Source organism: Amphiura filiformis, chromosome 15 (genome assembly GCF_039555335.1).
Source record: "Amphiura filiformis chromosome 15, Afil_fr2py, whole genome shotgun sequence".
In the NCBI taxonomy this organism is placed as follows: domain Eukaryota; kingdom Metazoa; phylum Echinodermata; class Ophiuroidea; order Amphilepidida; family Amphiuridae; genus Amphiura; species Amphiura filiformis.
This window is the reverse complement of record NC_092642.1, coordinates 49,341,579-49,356,916: the sequence shown is the minus strand read 5'-3', so window position 1 is coordinate 49,356,916 and position 15,338 is coordinate 49,341,579. Positions and strand designations below refer to the sequence as shown.

Below are 15,338 nucleotides of genomic sequence, written 5' to 3'. Positions count from 1 at the left end.
GAAGCTGTTAGGGGTAGTCACAGTCGTTGTACTGATGAATCCTGCGCCATTTGTAGGCAGCAAACGTGGTTCCGACATATTCTAATAACGGCGGAATAAATGTAAAGCGCTTTGAGGCTGTTTACGGCATAAAGCGCTATATAAATATCTACATTTATTTATTTATTTTATTTAAGCCTCCCCCTCAAAATACGCGCATGCACATAATCACGCATAACCCGCAAACGCAAAATCAATTGAAATTTTGGGAATAACCCTTTTTTCGTGGATATCTGCTGAAAATGTCATAAAAGGAGGATGTTAGGATCACGAAATACTCCTTTAAATTTAATATGAAAATTAAAGGAAAAAACTGATCCCAGAAAGTGAGGAGGGAGGTCACGGTGGAACGGGGCAGGGAAACTACCGAAAATGTATTGACTAATTTTAGAAATTTTGGTGATTTTTGTTCTGAAACTGGGGCCAAAAAAAGAAAAGGAAAAAGAGAAAAGCCCAAGTTTCACTTCCCTGCAACCCTGAAAAGAATTGTTTTGCCTCCATGTACCTTCACCCTGATGAAAACACAAATTGCTTGACTTTTATCATAGACTTAGGAACCGGGGGCTTGGGGGGGGCTTAGCCCTCAATAATTTTGGTGCGGGGGCTGGAATACCTTTCAGGCCCCTCCCCAATAATCCTATAGGTGAAGTAAAAAATATTGTGATAAAATAGAGGAAAACTGTGACCTATATTTTGCAACCTTTTTCTCGGGCACCCCCAGGGTGCCTCACCAAAAATTTTTCAACCCCCCCAACAATGTTGAAAATCTTCCTAAGCCAATGTTTATGATGGCAAATCAGTGAATAACAGTGCGGAGTACGTGTTGAATTCAAAACATTAAATCTCCGATCGTCCCTAAAAAATCGTTTTCAGTTTATAGCACCTTTTGAAAAGGTTCAGTAAATCCAGTATAATGAGACCTAAGCATTAGCATCTTAAACATCCCCATCTGACAGGGCACAGTTCCTTAACCCCAATATAATTATTTCTATATATAATGACCTTCCATGTGTTGGGTACAAAACCTCATCCTCCAAGACTTAATATTAACTTCTGAGCTGTGGATTTTTGAATGTAGGTTATTTAACTCAAGTTGCTATTGGTACATGGAGCTATGTGGTGATATTTGAGTTAGGCATTTCGTCTTGCCATTTGGTCCCAAGCTAAGTCAGCCACAAACCGATGTTGACCAAATGGATAAACGATTTAATATGTCAATGAATATAATATGTGACCGTCCACCACGAAACGGCTGTAAAAGTCAGCTCGCGGTCAATTTTGTTTTATTTCGTGTTCAGAAAATATATATCATAAGCTTTAAAATGAAAAATCATTTGACTCCAAACGATATTCAGAAGTAAAAAAAAAAGGGTTAAGTGCACAAAGTACAAAAAAGTGACTGTTATCAATAATCCTACATATATGCGACCACTGACTTTTTTGTTCCTTATGACCAGAGGAAAAATTTGACATATCGCACGACTCTCTAGGGTATAGAATATAATAAGATGCTATCTACTGATGATAGCAATGCTAGAATAAGATGCTATCTATTGATGACAGCAATGCTATATAGAATAAGATGCTATCTATTGATGATAGCAATGTTAGAATAAGATGCTATCTATTGATGATAGCAATGTTAGAATAAGATGCTATCTATTGATGATAGTAATGGTAGAATAAGATTGGTGATATGTTAGAATAAGATGCTATCCCGGGGATGCTATCTATTGATGGTAGCAATGTTAGAATAAGATGCTATTTATTGATGATAGCTGACTTTTTTTGTTCCTTATGACCAGAGGAAAAATTGGACATATCGCACGACTCTCTATAGAATATAATAAGATGCTATCTGTTGATGACAGCAATGCTAAAATAAGATGCTATCTGTTGATGATAACAATGTTAGAATAAGATGCTATCTACTGATGATAGCAATGCTAGAATAAGATGCTATCTATAATTGATGATAGCAATGTTAGAATAAGATGCTATCTATTGATGATAGCAATGTTAGAATAAGATGCTATCTATTGATGATAGCAATGCTAGAATAAGATGCTATCTACTGATGAGAGCAATGCTAGAATAAGATGCTATCTATTGATGATAGCAATGTTAGAATAAGATGCTATCTATTGATGATAGCAATGTTAGAATAAGATGCTATCTACTGATGATAGCAATGCTAGAATAAGATGCTATCTATTGATGACAGCAATGCTAGAATAAGATGCTATCTATATTGATGATAGCAATGTTAGAATAAGATGCTATCTATTGATGATAGCAATGTTAGAATAAGATGCTATCTACTGATGATAGCAATGCTAGAATAAGATGCTATCTTCTGATGATAGCAATGTTAGAATAAGATGATATCTATTAATGATAGCAATGCTAGAATAAGATGCTATCTATTGATGACAGCAATGCTAAAATAAGATGCTATCTATTGATGATAGCAATGTTAGAATAAGATGCTATCTACTGATGATAGCAATGCTAGAATAAGATGCTATCTAGAATTGATGATAGCAATGTTAGAATAATATGCTATCTATTGATGATAGCAATGTTAGAATAAGATGCTATCTACTGATGATAGCAATGCTAGAATAAGATGCTATCTTCTGATGATAGCAATGTTAGAATAAGATGATATCTATTGATGATAGCAATGCTAGAATATAAGATGCTCTCCATTGATGACAGCAATGCTAAAATAAGATGCTATCTATTGATGATAGCAATGTTAGAATAAGATGCTATCTATTGATGATAGCAATGTTAGAATAAGATGCTATCTACTGATGATATCAATGCTAGAATAAGATGCTGTCTACTGATGATAGCAATGTTAGAATAAGATGCTATCTATTGATGATAGCAATGTTAGAATAAGATGCTATCTATTGATGATAGCAATGTTAGAATAAGATGCTGCTATCTATTGATGACAGCAATGCTAGAATAAGATGATATCTATTGATGATAGCAATGTTAGAATAAGATGCTATCTATTGATGATAGCAATGCTAGAATAAGAAACCATCTATTGATGACAGCAATGTTAGAATAAGATGCTATCTATTGATGATTGATAGCAATCCGGGATAGCAATGTTAGAATAAGATGCTATCTATTGATGACAGCAATGCTAGAATAAGATGTTATCTATTGATGATCATGCTAGAATAAGATGCTATCTACTGATGAGCAATGTTAGAATAAGATGATATCTACTGACGATAGCAATGCTAGAATAAGATGTTGATGAAAGCCTGATCTATGAAAGCAATGATAGAATGTTAGAATAAGATGCTATACCGGTACTGATGATTGCAATACTATAATATTAGATGCTATCTATTGATGGCAGCAATGTTAGAATAAGATGTTATCTTATCTATTGATGATAGCAATACTATAATATGATGTTGCTAGTAATGCTATAGGCCTAGCTCACTCGTACTCCTCTCCATTGATATTTCCTTAGCGACCCTTCTTTTTAAAGGAATTTGTATTATCCGACATTGGAGGCGCACTAACCATGTTCATTACGTCATCGTCAGTGTGAGATAAAAATAGATCCAGAAATATCGTCCAAGATGGCAACCTACATTCACAGTTTGTCGCAGTAGAACGCACTCTTTCTGCATTTAAGGCGATCTTTCTCCCTAGCGATGTCTTAGTATGTATCTACTCTAAACATATTATTAAATAAGTAATTTTGAAAGCGTCTTGTCCATGTATATATCGCTTTATTTCATGTGCGCGTGATAAGCTTACTTACTGGAAATGATTGTATTGTATTCAATTCATCATGTTATGATTCTTGTTTATTTTACGCATTGAAAGTCACGAAGGGTTGACGTCATGTACAGGTTTATGACACATTGTCATTGGTCAGTACTATTATATGGTGTGATGAAGGTAGGAGACCTCAAATGCCAGTTATGTATGAGCGATGAAGACTGAAGTAACATGGAACTTGAAAGTGGATATAAAAAAATGTACGGTACAACAGTAAAATTAAGTATTTCTTGGCCAACCAAACTGGAACATGCGCGCTGCGTCGACCATGTAGTGTACTAAGACGCTGTAAGACGCATATGTATGCTTTCTTCTGTACCATGCTATGTTCACATGTGATGATGTGTTTATCGCGGAACCACTAGCTAGCGTTTATACTTATACTTTTATAGCGTTCCAGTTTGGCCAAGAAATTTACTTAATTTTACTGTATGTGTGCAATTATTAATTATTTTTTCAGATTTCTTTTCACATACGGTATTTAAGTGTACTGCCAGCCGTCCAGCAAATATTATTTTCCACAAGGTCCTATGCACATGCTTGCAGACGTCGAACGCGTATATAGAAGATGGTTAATGCAAAAAGGAAAGTCTGAATAATTGTATTCTGTCGGTCCGTGCCACATCACTTCCGGTTGATGATGCGACTCACAGTACAGTCGAGTGAAAACAAGTCCTTGGTTCGATTTTTTGTTGATGATTTCTGTCATTGGTGTTGTGACAGTTGTGTACATTTCGATTGCAAATAGTCAGTGGAATCATAATTCTGCAGAGTGGATGTTACCTACTTGATATTGTTAAATAAAATAGTGACAAACTGACAATTAAATGCCATGGTCGAGTGTTGGTTTTTCCGAAATTGAATTTGGAGTGATCAACATCGATATTTAGCCTCCTTCACAGCCGGTTTCTGTCGTTCATAACAAACCGTGAGCCATGTGAAGCTTGCGCCCAAGACTAGAAGTAGCCTGGATGTTGGACCGAGAGAATAGTTCTGACACGAGCAGTAACAAAAAGTATGCACATATGAGTTTGGCCAAGCAAGCATGTATGTTGGGTCCATGTAGCGTAAGCATTTACGCAATGTAAGGCGTGTGTATGCTTTCTTTTGTACCATGCTATCTGCGCGTGTGTTTATCCTGACTAGCATTCAATAATGTTCGAGTTTGGCCAAGAATTTAGAATTTACTTGTACATGAGGCGTACTTTTCAATTTGTTGTTTAGTTATGTAGCCCTCCTAATTGTGAACCCTGAACCACACATTCACATGATATACTTATTATTTGTTTCTTTTTGAATAGATCACATGTGCATCTACAAGACCATGATCAGATGGTAAATACTGCTATACAGGTATTGAACAGCAAAGGACTGTGGTAGGACATCAGGTTAGCAAATCCATCAGCGACCCATTAGTCATGGCGTATGGCCATCATACATTAGGCAGAGCTTTTTCTGGTAAGTATCTTCTAATACAATAAATGAATATATGGTCAACATTGTAAAGAAGGGAAACATGGTGTATATGAAGAGCTTATTTCCAAACCAAGTTAAGTCCACAACCACAAGTTTCTCATTTACTTGTGTGATACAATCACAATTTATACTTTGACAAGTTTGACATAAGCAACAATGAGTTGTACCATCAACAAGCCATTGTTAACCACAGCAATGCTGGTTATATGCAGACTAGTGTTCTCATTCGGGAATCAAAGGCCTCACACAGTATTTTTACTGTGTGTCCATCCACTGTTTGCTTTGTAATAGTGCATCCAACTGAAATTATAATACCTATAGCATCACAACCCATAGCAATATCGCACAGGTAAATCAAACACATTTGTAAACTTTACACGGTTTGGAAATAAGCCGGGGAAATAAGCTCTTTATAATACTGAACAAAATTAATAGTTATACTTGCCGGAAAAGTCAAGTTTCATTGTTTGTATTTCTTTCAAAACATAATTGACACACATATGAGATCATACATGTAGTCATTGGCCAAACATTCTGCATTTGTGGTCATAAAACATCTGGTGAACTATCACCTACTTGACCTGTATTGTTTGAAATACCGGATTCATTCCAGTAACCGCCCAGGGTGCTTAACAAAGTCATTCTGGGTGGCCATTTATTTTTTACATTGTTAAATAGTCACCATCTGACAGTATTTAGTTGCTCACAGTTAACTGCGCCCTAAAAAATGGTGTACAGATTTGGTCAGTTTATGGCGACTGCCGGCAAATAAAATACGATTTTGAAGTCGGAATCACCTTAAACTTGGCCTTTTAAAGGCATTTTGCAGGTGGTTATTGTGAAATAGTTTTAATATCTATACATCTGCCCACTATAAAATAGCGTCATAATTTAATTTTGGTGCACATTTTGGATACTTTTGATGCCCAATTTCCCACATGCATGCATCATTGCATGTAATCAATCACTCGACATGCGAAACAGGTAAGCTTAATCATGGAAGTATTTTGACAACATTGGATGGGCGGTTAATAATATCACGTTGTGCTTGTTGTAAAGTCACTAGGTGGGCGCTTATAGAGGCATGGGCGGTTAGGGCTCATATTGAAATTCCCTTACACAGGAAGCTGTGCGCCATCCTGCAGCTTTCCTGTGCTAGCCTTCTTTTGTTAAAATCCTGGGCAGGGTGTATCACTGATGCATATAATCCATCCGTTTTATGACCGAGCTTTCCTGAGGTGCGCGCTTAGCGAGGGGAATCCTGCCTTCTTTCTGGGTGAAAACGTGGTAGGGTATTTCAATATGAGCCCTTAATGGAATGAATACGGTACTAATAAATCTTGAAATTCTAGTTTTATCTGTTTAAAAAAAATCTTTCATGAAAATACATTGAGTAATCTCACTGGATTGAAAAGCTTTCAAACTTACATTTTGTGTGTATATTTTTTTCACAGTGAATACTCTTGATGGAATTGAAGTCAAAATTGGTGAGAATTTTAAGCCAGTTGATAAAGTCACTTTACCAATGAGGTACCGACAGGCTGATCCTACAGATGTCTTACAGACTGCACAGGTAAATCATTTCAGCATAGATAAAATTCAAGCATTTAAAAGTTGAGAGAGATGAATCTGCCACATTTCTAGTGTATTATCTTGGGATTTTGGCATAATTATGAATTTATGACATGTATTATTAGAAACACAATGAAGTAGAATCTGGGCCAGTGGATTTGCTCTTGGGCCAGCCTGAATCCTTTCCAGCTGGCCCCGAGGCCAGCTGATTATCACTCCTTATGTCTACCCCTGGAAATGGACAACAAAATCAAGCTAAATGAGTTGTTTGTCAAGCAAAGACAAAATTCGATTTTCAATTTCATTGTATGTGTTATATTTAGAGCTTTATTTCAAACAAAAATCCATCCCATTAGGCTTTATGGTAATCAAGTTATGGTTAGTGTTGGCCGATCCAACCCAAGATCGGATCTGCCGATCTCCGATCTGAAAATTAGCAGATCGGGCCGATCCGATCCCGATTCAGATTCCTTAAATGTTATTTTACAACCAGTACAAGTTCATTCAAGTCGGGGCCCCAGTAATGTTAACAGTCAAAGCTTAATTCCCAAACCTGTAACTATGTAATATGATGACCGCTTTTAGAGGTTTTTCATGTCAATATCAACCCAAATAAAATACCATTTTACACCCCAAGTCCCAGCGTTACTCACTCCGTGCCTCCGACTCTCGGAAGTTTAATCATTAATCCATTAAATGATGTACCATCGTACGGTTTCGTAGTTCTATGCCACTAGTTTTAATATTAACAATGTGGCGACCGTCTATAAATAAATGATCGCGCATGCTCAGTTATGACTTAAGAGCTAATGGAATTCCCCGTATGTTACTCTGCGCTTGCATGCCTCGTTAAAGCACGTGTTATACGGTGTTACTGGAGGGGGTAGGTATATTCATTATATTGGGCAATTCACAGATCTCTTCGGCCGAATGATGGCAGGCTTTATTTTTGGAAAATATTAGTCTTTGCCCGCGAGCGTGCAAGTTCAATTGATAAATACAACAGCAAGGTTTGCGGTATGTGCAAAAGGTTACAGATGTCAAACAGCAACAAGTCATGACGACAAAAGCGCAAGCACAAGACAGTGAGACACGTGATAGTTTGTTTACATTTTAATTCGGTCTATCAAAGGGTGGATACATACATAAAATACAGTATGAAACGACATGATTCTTGCGGTGGTAACAACGTTTTTTGGAAATATATTGGCATTAAATAGTAGTAATGTTACATAAGAAAGTAATGGTAAGCTTAAAGAATTGTTGTGTACTTTTATTATATACTGTCAAGTTCAGAGATCGGTAAGCTAGATCGGCAGCTGATAGCTCATCTGCCGATTCAGATTCAAGGCCGATGCAGTCCATATCGACACCGATCTCCGATTCACAGATCGGTATCGGCCAACATTAGCTTATGGTCATTTAAGTTTTTGTGCAAAAGATGTTGAATATTACTATTGGTTGTATCCTTAAATCAGTATTAGGGACAAAAAACTCATTTAACTTGATCATATCACAAATTATTTTGGATTTATCACTTATGATATTCTTTATTTTTTGTCTGTTGCAGTATGACTTTGAAACCGAGATAACATTCCTATCATGGCTGGCAGCAAAGAAGAAAGCAGAAGCAGAGAAGGAGGCAGCCAAGAAAGCAGCTTTGATGGCACAACAGCAGGAAGCAGAAACAGCAGCGGCGGCAGCAGCAGCAGCGGCAGCAGCCAGACAACCTCAGCAGGTACCTGTGACATCGCAGCAACAACCTGTTGTCAGTATGAACAACTCTGTCTCACCAGTAATCTCAGGAGTGGGTCATGATATACTGATGCCCACCCAGCTTCACAGCGGTGCCACAGCAACGACCGTGCCTCCAAAGATGAAGTCGCAAACGTCCTTTGACCCGAGGGATTTTGAGAACAATGCCTTTGATCCATTTGAGATGACTGAATTGCAAACTTTGAATGATATGGACGAGTTGAGGGCAGTACTAGGTAATAGTATTCCTCAGCAACAGCAGCAGCAACAGCAAGGATCATCAGCAGAACCGACTGACAAGCAACAAGGATCAGCTCAAAATCATTTCAGTAGTGCTGAGCAGAACCATACAGTATCATCATCATCAAACAATGTAGAAACGAATGATGCAAGTCTGTCAGATCCGGAATACCAAAATATAAAAAGACAACCCGATTATCAAAATGTGCAACAACAACAACGACAAGATTTACACCAAAAGACAGTAGCAACACCAAGCAAAGAAAATGATTATCAAAATGTGCAAATTCAACCCGGAACAGGTTTAGTTATGTTTAAACCGGACAAACCGGGCAGTCCCCTGCTGCCGCCACGTGATTTAGACCAAACAGCTCCCAACGGAGCATTAAGTCCGAATCTGATGCCTAACGGAGTAGGGGACATGCCGGAAGGGACAGAAAAAGCTAGCACTATCAATCTGACTTTCCCTTCTTCTAGGACTCCTCTTCCACCTATAATACCATCTTCATCTCGTGAAAATACTAGTGTAAGTATAGCTAGTGGAACTGGTAGTAGTAGTAGTGTTTGTGTCTAGTGGTAGTGGTGCACTTGAGTCTAGTTCACCTGCACCCCCTGATCTGCCAGCAAGGAATGAACCGAGGAGCGAACAGAGGAGTGATGAGCCATCGCCAAGAAGCAGAAGCAGGTCCCCTCCCCCAGGCTACTATGCAGTGGATTATGGAAGAAGAAACCCAGGAGCACCTATGCCAGGGGCTGTACCGCCCAGGGTATCCAACAGAGCTGCCACCCGCCTATCCAGAGGTAAAACATTATGTTACATACCGTCACAGGGCGGGAAAAATCTCATATGTACTTTTTGCCCTTGAACATGGATGAAGCAAACCATTCAATATAAAGTCTACACCTACAAGGCTTTATCCATTTTCAGGGCCAAAGTAAATATGAGGTTTTTCCTGCGTGTACTTTTGGCCCTTGAACATGGATGAAGCAACCTCTTCAATATAAAGTCTACACCTACAAGGCTTTATCCATGTTCAAGGGCCAAAAGTACATATGAGGTTTTTCCCGCCCAGTGACGATACTCGCACTTTAAAAAAGAACTGGACTAAAATTAGTACTAGTTTTACCACATAGAGAGAGCTGCAAATCAATGCTGCCCAGGTGAACCCTACCTCATATGTGTTTTTTCACTATTTGGCAAATAGGTATCGATTCGGTGACAAATCATCAAACTTTATGATATTATCTTTTTGCAGGGTACACAAAGAATAGGCAACTGTTCAAAAATAGTGTTTTTTGTCAGTAAACTGTGTTTTATGTGCCTTGTAAAATGAAAACACCATCAAATTTGACATTTTGTTACTGTTCCGTTTATTTTCAAAATAAGTAAAAGTGTAAATGCGCATGTGAGGTTTTTGCTGCCCAATGACAAAATATGTGTTGTTATTTGCTAGACAATTATTTTTGTTTGTGCTAATTAATTTTGCAAATTAAATTAATTTAGATTTATGTCAAAATGCATACATGATTCAGGACACTCTTATTCTTATATAGTCAGGCATGAGAATTTCCAGTCAAAAGTCAAAACACTGGAACCAGACTTTAGCGATGTCAAATTTCCCATAATTTTACTTATTTGCAGCCTATTTTCAGCCTCAGGTGTTTTTGTCCCAATTTTTATTTACATGCTTTTTAAAACACTTTTTAATGAATGTGTATTCTTGTGCATGTGTCGTATTTACTATTTTGGAATCCTCCAATTTCGGGAGTATCATCACATTATCATAGTTAGTAGGATGGGTTTCTGTTGCATGTAAATGTAAAGCACTTCACATCAAAACTTGGTGGAGCAAATATTTAATTGTTACATGCACTACTTGATTGTATTTTAAGAATTTATATGAATGTACGATTGTTGTTGTCATCATGAATTTTTAGCAGGTTTTTAAATATACAAATGATTTAGTTATTAGTTGATGTTATGGAATCTTTTGGAGGGGAAAAACACCAAGTCAGTCTTTTAAAGAGTAAGTAATAATGATTTACCAGCTTTTGAATGGTGAAAGGCTGACAGCCTCTATTATGCCAAGAAAATTAATGAAAACAAACAAACAAAAACACACACAAAATAACAACAACAAACAAAAAACACATATACACACCCCAACCTTTTTCGGTCATCCAAAAGGAAATATTCTTGTATATAATGTGTGGACCAGGTATGACCACTTACAATTTGACCAACACAGTAGTCATGGTATAGACCAAATGAAGAGCATGCATCTATGGATCCAGATTAAACAAATTCACCAATATCTTCCAATATGCTTAATTGAATTCCTCAATGTTTTCCTGTTGGTGTTTTATCCTTTATAGTCCTTAAGTAGGTATTCACCGTTACCAGAAGCGCCAAGACAACGCACACTGTCAGAAGAAGAGAGGTGTAGACCAGACCCTGTATACGATGTGATGAGCACCGAAGATAAGAACTTTGTAATGACTATCATGGGCATGGGTTTCCCCAAATCAAGAACAGCTAGAGTGGTTAAAAGAATTGGAAAAGATGATAGATTGGTAAGCATATAATACATACATTGTAATCAAATTGGTATTTATCACTTAATGTCATACTACTATAGTCCGTATATATTCCTCGAGTCAGTAAAGTAAAATCAAATTTTGAGATTTTCTCAAAAGGTGTTAATTTTTGAAGGAATCTGCTATGCTAGTTGGATTCCTTGCATTATTTCCTTTCTGAAAATGTATACTTTTATATAGTTCTCATCATTACATTTAAAGATACAATAAAAAACAATATCTAAATTACTGACTCGAGAAAGGTGTATAGACTATATCCCATTTTTCATCCTAATGTGGCAGTGATGTCACTTCACATTTAATTGGCCACGGCCTCAAATCGCTAGCATGCGCTCAAAGCGCTGGTGTACACATGCTTAATGCCGCCGCATAGATGCTCAAGCGATACAGCTGCTACAACGCGTTGACGTCACTGCCCAGAGCTGTCACTGCCACATCAGGGTGAAAAATGGTATAATAATAATACATTTTGATTATCTGTTCTCACAGAATTGAACAGAAAATATAGTAACCAGCAGTGACTTTGTTTGGTTATACATGTAACTATACCCTATAATCTTTTCCTGTAAACTTTTGATGAGAGCATATTTTAAACATACATTGCGTATTTACTGTGTTGAAACGCACTTGTCTCTGAATGGCTGCCGAGGCGATATGCTCTTGCCAAGTGGAAATTTATGAGTAAACTTTGCACTGTAGTATGTGCTCATCAAAGGTTTACAGCAAAATATTATATGTTTGTCCATGTTATTCCCACTTGTTTTTAATCAAAACTCTGCCAAAGGGAGTGGCATGTACAAGAAAGATGGTGGGGGCATGACCTTGTTTTTATCCACCAGTCAAGAGGAAGCCAGTCTGGATAATGTGAATTTGGGATTTTTAATTTTTTTAATCATTGCATATCCAGTGTAGTTGTATCTGCAGTAGACCTTTTCAGCAGTTAATCTCAAATCTTTGGAAATTTGCTGCAGAAGTAGTGATGTAACAGGATTAATTACCATAGCGACCAGTCCACAATATTTTTGTATTGCTCTGCACTATATTATAAACAGGCTGCACTCATCCCCTGTGTATTTGATATTGCTCTTTTCAAAAGCACTAATCTTTATGATGTGAAATTTCTATAGAATTATGATCCAGGTCTTTATCATGTTTATCCCAGTTCTTTGATAATCTATGGTGCAATGCAGAGGAACACAGCATAATGTCTAGTGTAGAGCAATAAATTCAAAAATAATGTTGAGCGGTCGCTGTGGTAATTAATCCTGTTACATCACTACGTTTACGGCAAATTAGTTCAGAAAGATGTCACATGCAGAAACAAAAACCCCACAACCGATCACACACATTGGTAACAGCATTGTTTTATGAGCGTGTGGTGTAGTATGATGGTTCACATGTACACCAATCATGTACCGCATTGCTCTAATTGACACAGCTTATTGAATGCTGTGTGTCCACTGTGTAGACAATATGTGTTTAAATCGCAAGGATTTAATTGGTTGAATATATTTTTATCTTGCGCATGATGGGTGTTTTTGATGAAAGTCATCCTTAAAAGGGTTACTGGGGTTATCAGTCAGGGAGTTTAAGACCTTGTAACATTTTGGTCGTATCTTGTATATGATTTTGAATATCATTGTCACTTCACATAAGTTTCTGTATTCATTTTGCTTGTTCCTTGACTAGGTTGTTGAATCATTATGTGCTGTAGAAAGCTTATGTAGTGAAGGATTTCCAGAGGAAAGAGCTGAAGAAGCACTCAACCTGCATGACAATAACCAAGAAACGGTAGGTTCACTCAGTAAATTCATTAAGTGGGCAATCATGCAAACATGAGTTGTTATTTGTCAATTAATATGCTAAAGTTACAACTGACCTTTTCGGTAAATCCCATAAGCCTTTGCAAGTACACCTGAGATGTCGTCATTTGACGTCACGCCGATGCGCACATTGCAAGTCGGCGTGATGTCAAATGACGACATCTCAGAGGTACTTGCAAAGGCTTATGGGATTTACCAAAAAGGTCAGTTCCTGCTGATGCAACTATTTGTTATTGACTGAACAAAAAAATTGGAACAATTCTTTTTGGCATAACTTAAAATGAATTTTTCAAGTCACAAATATACATTTTTAAAACGTTTTAAACCTTATAATCATGTAAATGAGGGAATTTAGGTAGATATACTTTCACATTTTTTCTCATTAAAAAGGGGGACCACAGAGGAATGCAAAATTTTGAAAAAGGAACCTCATTTTGTTCAAAACAATATTGGTCAATCCCTAAAGCATCCATAATTTTTGAAAATTGTTGTGCATTGTCTAATAAAATCAACATTATTCTATTGTTCTTTGCTTTGTACACAGGCCAAAGACTTCCTGAAACTATTGAAACAGTTTGAAGAACTCGGATTCAAAGGAGACGATATCAAACGAGAGTTAATCGTTCACAATAACAATCATGAAAAAGTCTTGGACAGTCTAACTGCATAAGGCTTATGTGCTAGAAGATCAATAGGAATTGATGATACTCAATGGATACATAAAGGAAGTAGTACAGCTTCATCACTCATTCTGAAGATAAAAGTGAAGACTTGATTCAGTCTAATGGCATGAGCTATCTGCATCTGTGACAAAATACTCAGCTACAGTTCAAACCAACCAATCACAAAGCAAGATTCTTCTAAAGGTGGACTTGAATCACGTCTAGCTGATAAAAGTGAGACTTGATTCAGTCTAATGGCATGAGCTATATCTGCATCTGTGACAAATTACTCATCTGCAGTTCAAACCAACCAATCACAAAGCAAGATTCTTGTAAAGGTGGACTTGAATCACGTCTAGCTGATAAAAGTGAGACTTGATTCAGTCTAATAGCATGAGCTATCTGCATTTGTGACAAAATTACTCCTATACAGTTCAAACCAACCAATCACAAAGCAAGATTCTTCGAAAGGCGGGCTTGAATCACAGCAAGCTGTCACTCCAAGGTGTCCTATTTTCCATGATTATGCACAGTGGAATCTCAGTGGAAAGTATGGCATCATGATTGTTTTTATTTGCTACATAAAAAGCAGGAATAAGTATGTGAAGCTATTTTAGCATGATACAATGTTTATACATAGTCGCTATATAACAGCATCTGAATGGTCAAGAGCCGGGCATAAACAATTTTTCTGGTCGTAAACAAATTGCGCTAGAACCCGTAGACGCTTGCAAGTCGGACATGGGTACATGATGCTCGCGTGCTATTTACACCAAATGCGAGTGATGTACATTACATTTGTGCATGTCCAAACACGATAAACTGAGCAAGGAAACATTTTCTCTCAATTGGGGATGGAAAATTGTTTAAAAGGTTATAAGGAGAAAATAGTTCTTAGTCTAAAATTATTGTTTTCTCAGTTGTGGAGGAAAGTAACAGCACATGTATGTATTAAAAGGATTCATTCATATATCTTTATAACTAAACGTTATTATGCCCTCAGACATAAACAGTCATTTAATCATGAAAATATATGAATGAACCCCTTAATCATACAGCATCAGTGCATCATAATCCTTTCTGTTATAAACACTTAATAACTATGTAAGTATAATAAAATTGAAGCAAGCATACAGAGATTTTGTACTAGTTATATGAACGTACCTTTCCCATATACAATCATCCAGGTAAATCAAAGATGAAAGACTTAATCAAGTTTTTTTTTATCAGGATTGGTCATTCATACACAAGTAATTGATCAGAACATCAAGCAACAATTGTGTTTGTACATAAGCAGGCCCTGGACCCATCACTATGAATAACCTACCCAATTCATTCACTTTATCTAACG

At 37.0% G+C, this 15,338-nt stretch overlaps 1 protein-coding gene across 1 annotated transcript; it reads left to right on the top strand.

Annotated features, from left to right (window-relative positions):
- Positions 1-3,621: 3,621 nt before the first annotated feature.
- LOC140171770 (uncharacterized) lies at positions 3,622-14,925 on the top strand. The gene is given in 8 exon segments (XM_072195097.1): positions 3,622-3,739; positions 5,163-5,319; positions 6,792-6,910; positions 8,480-9,475; positions 9,478-9,705; positions 11,281-11,478; positions 13,192-13,293; positions 13,870-14,925. Coding segments are annotated over 7 exon segments (1,809 nt in total). The 5' UTR covers positions 3,622-3,739; positions 5,163-5,279; the 3' UTR covers positions 13,996-14,925.
- Positions 14,926-15,338: the final 413 nt, after the last annotated feature.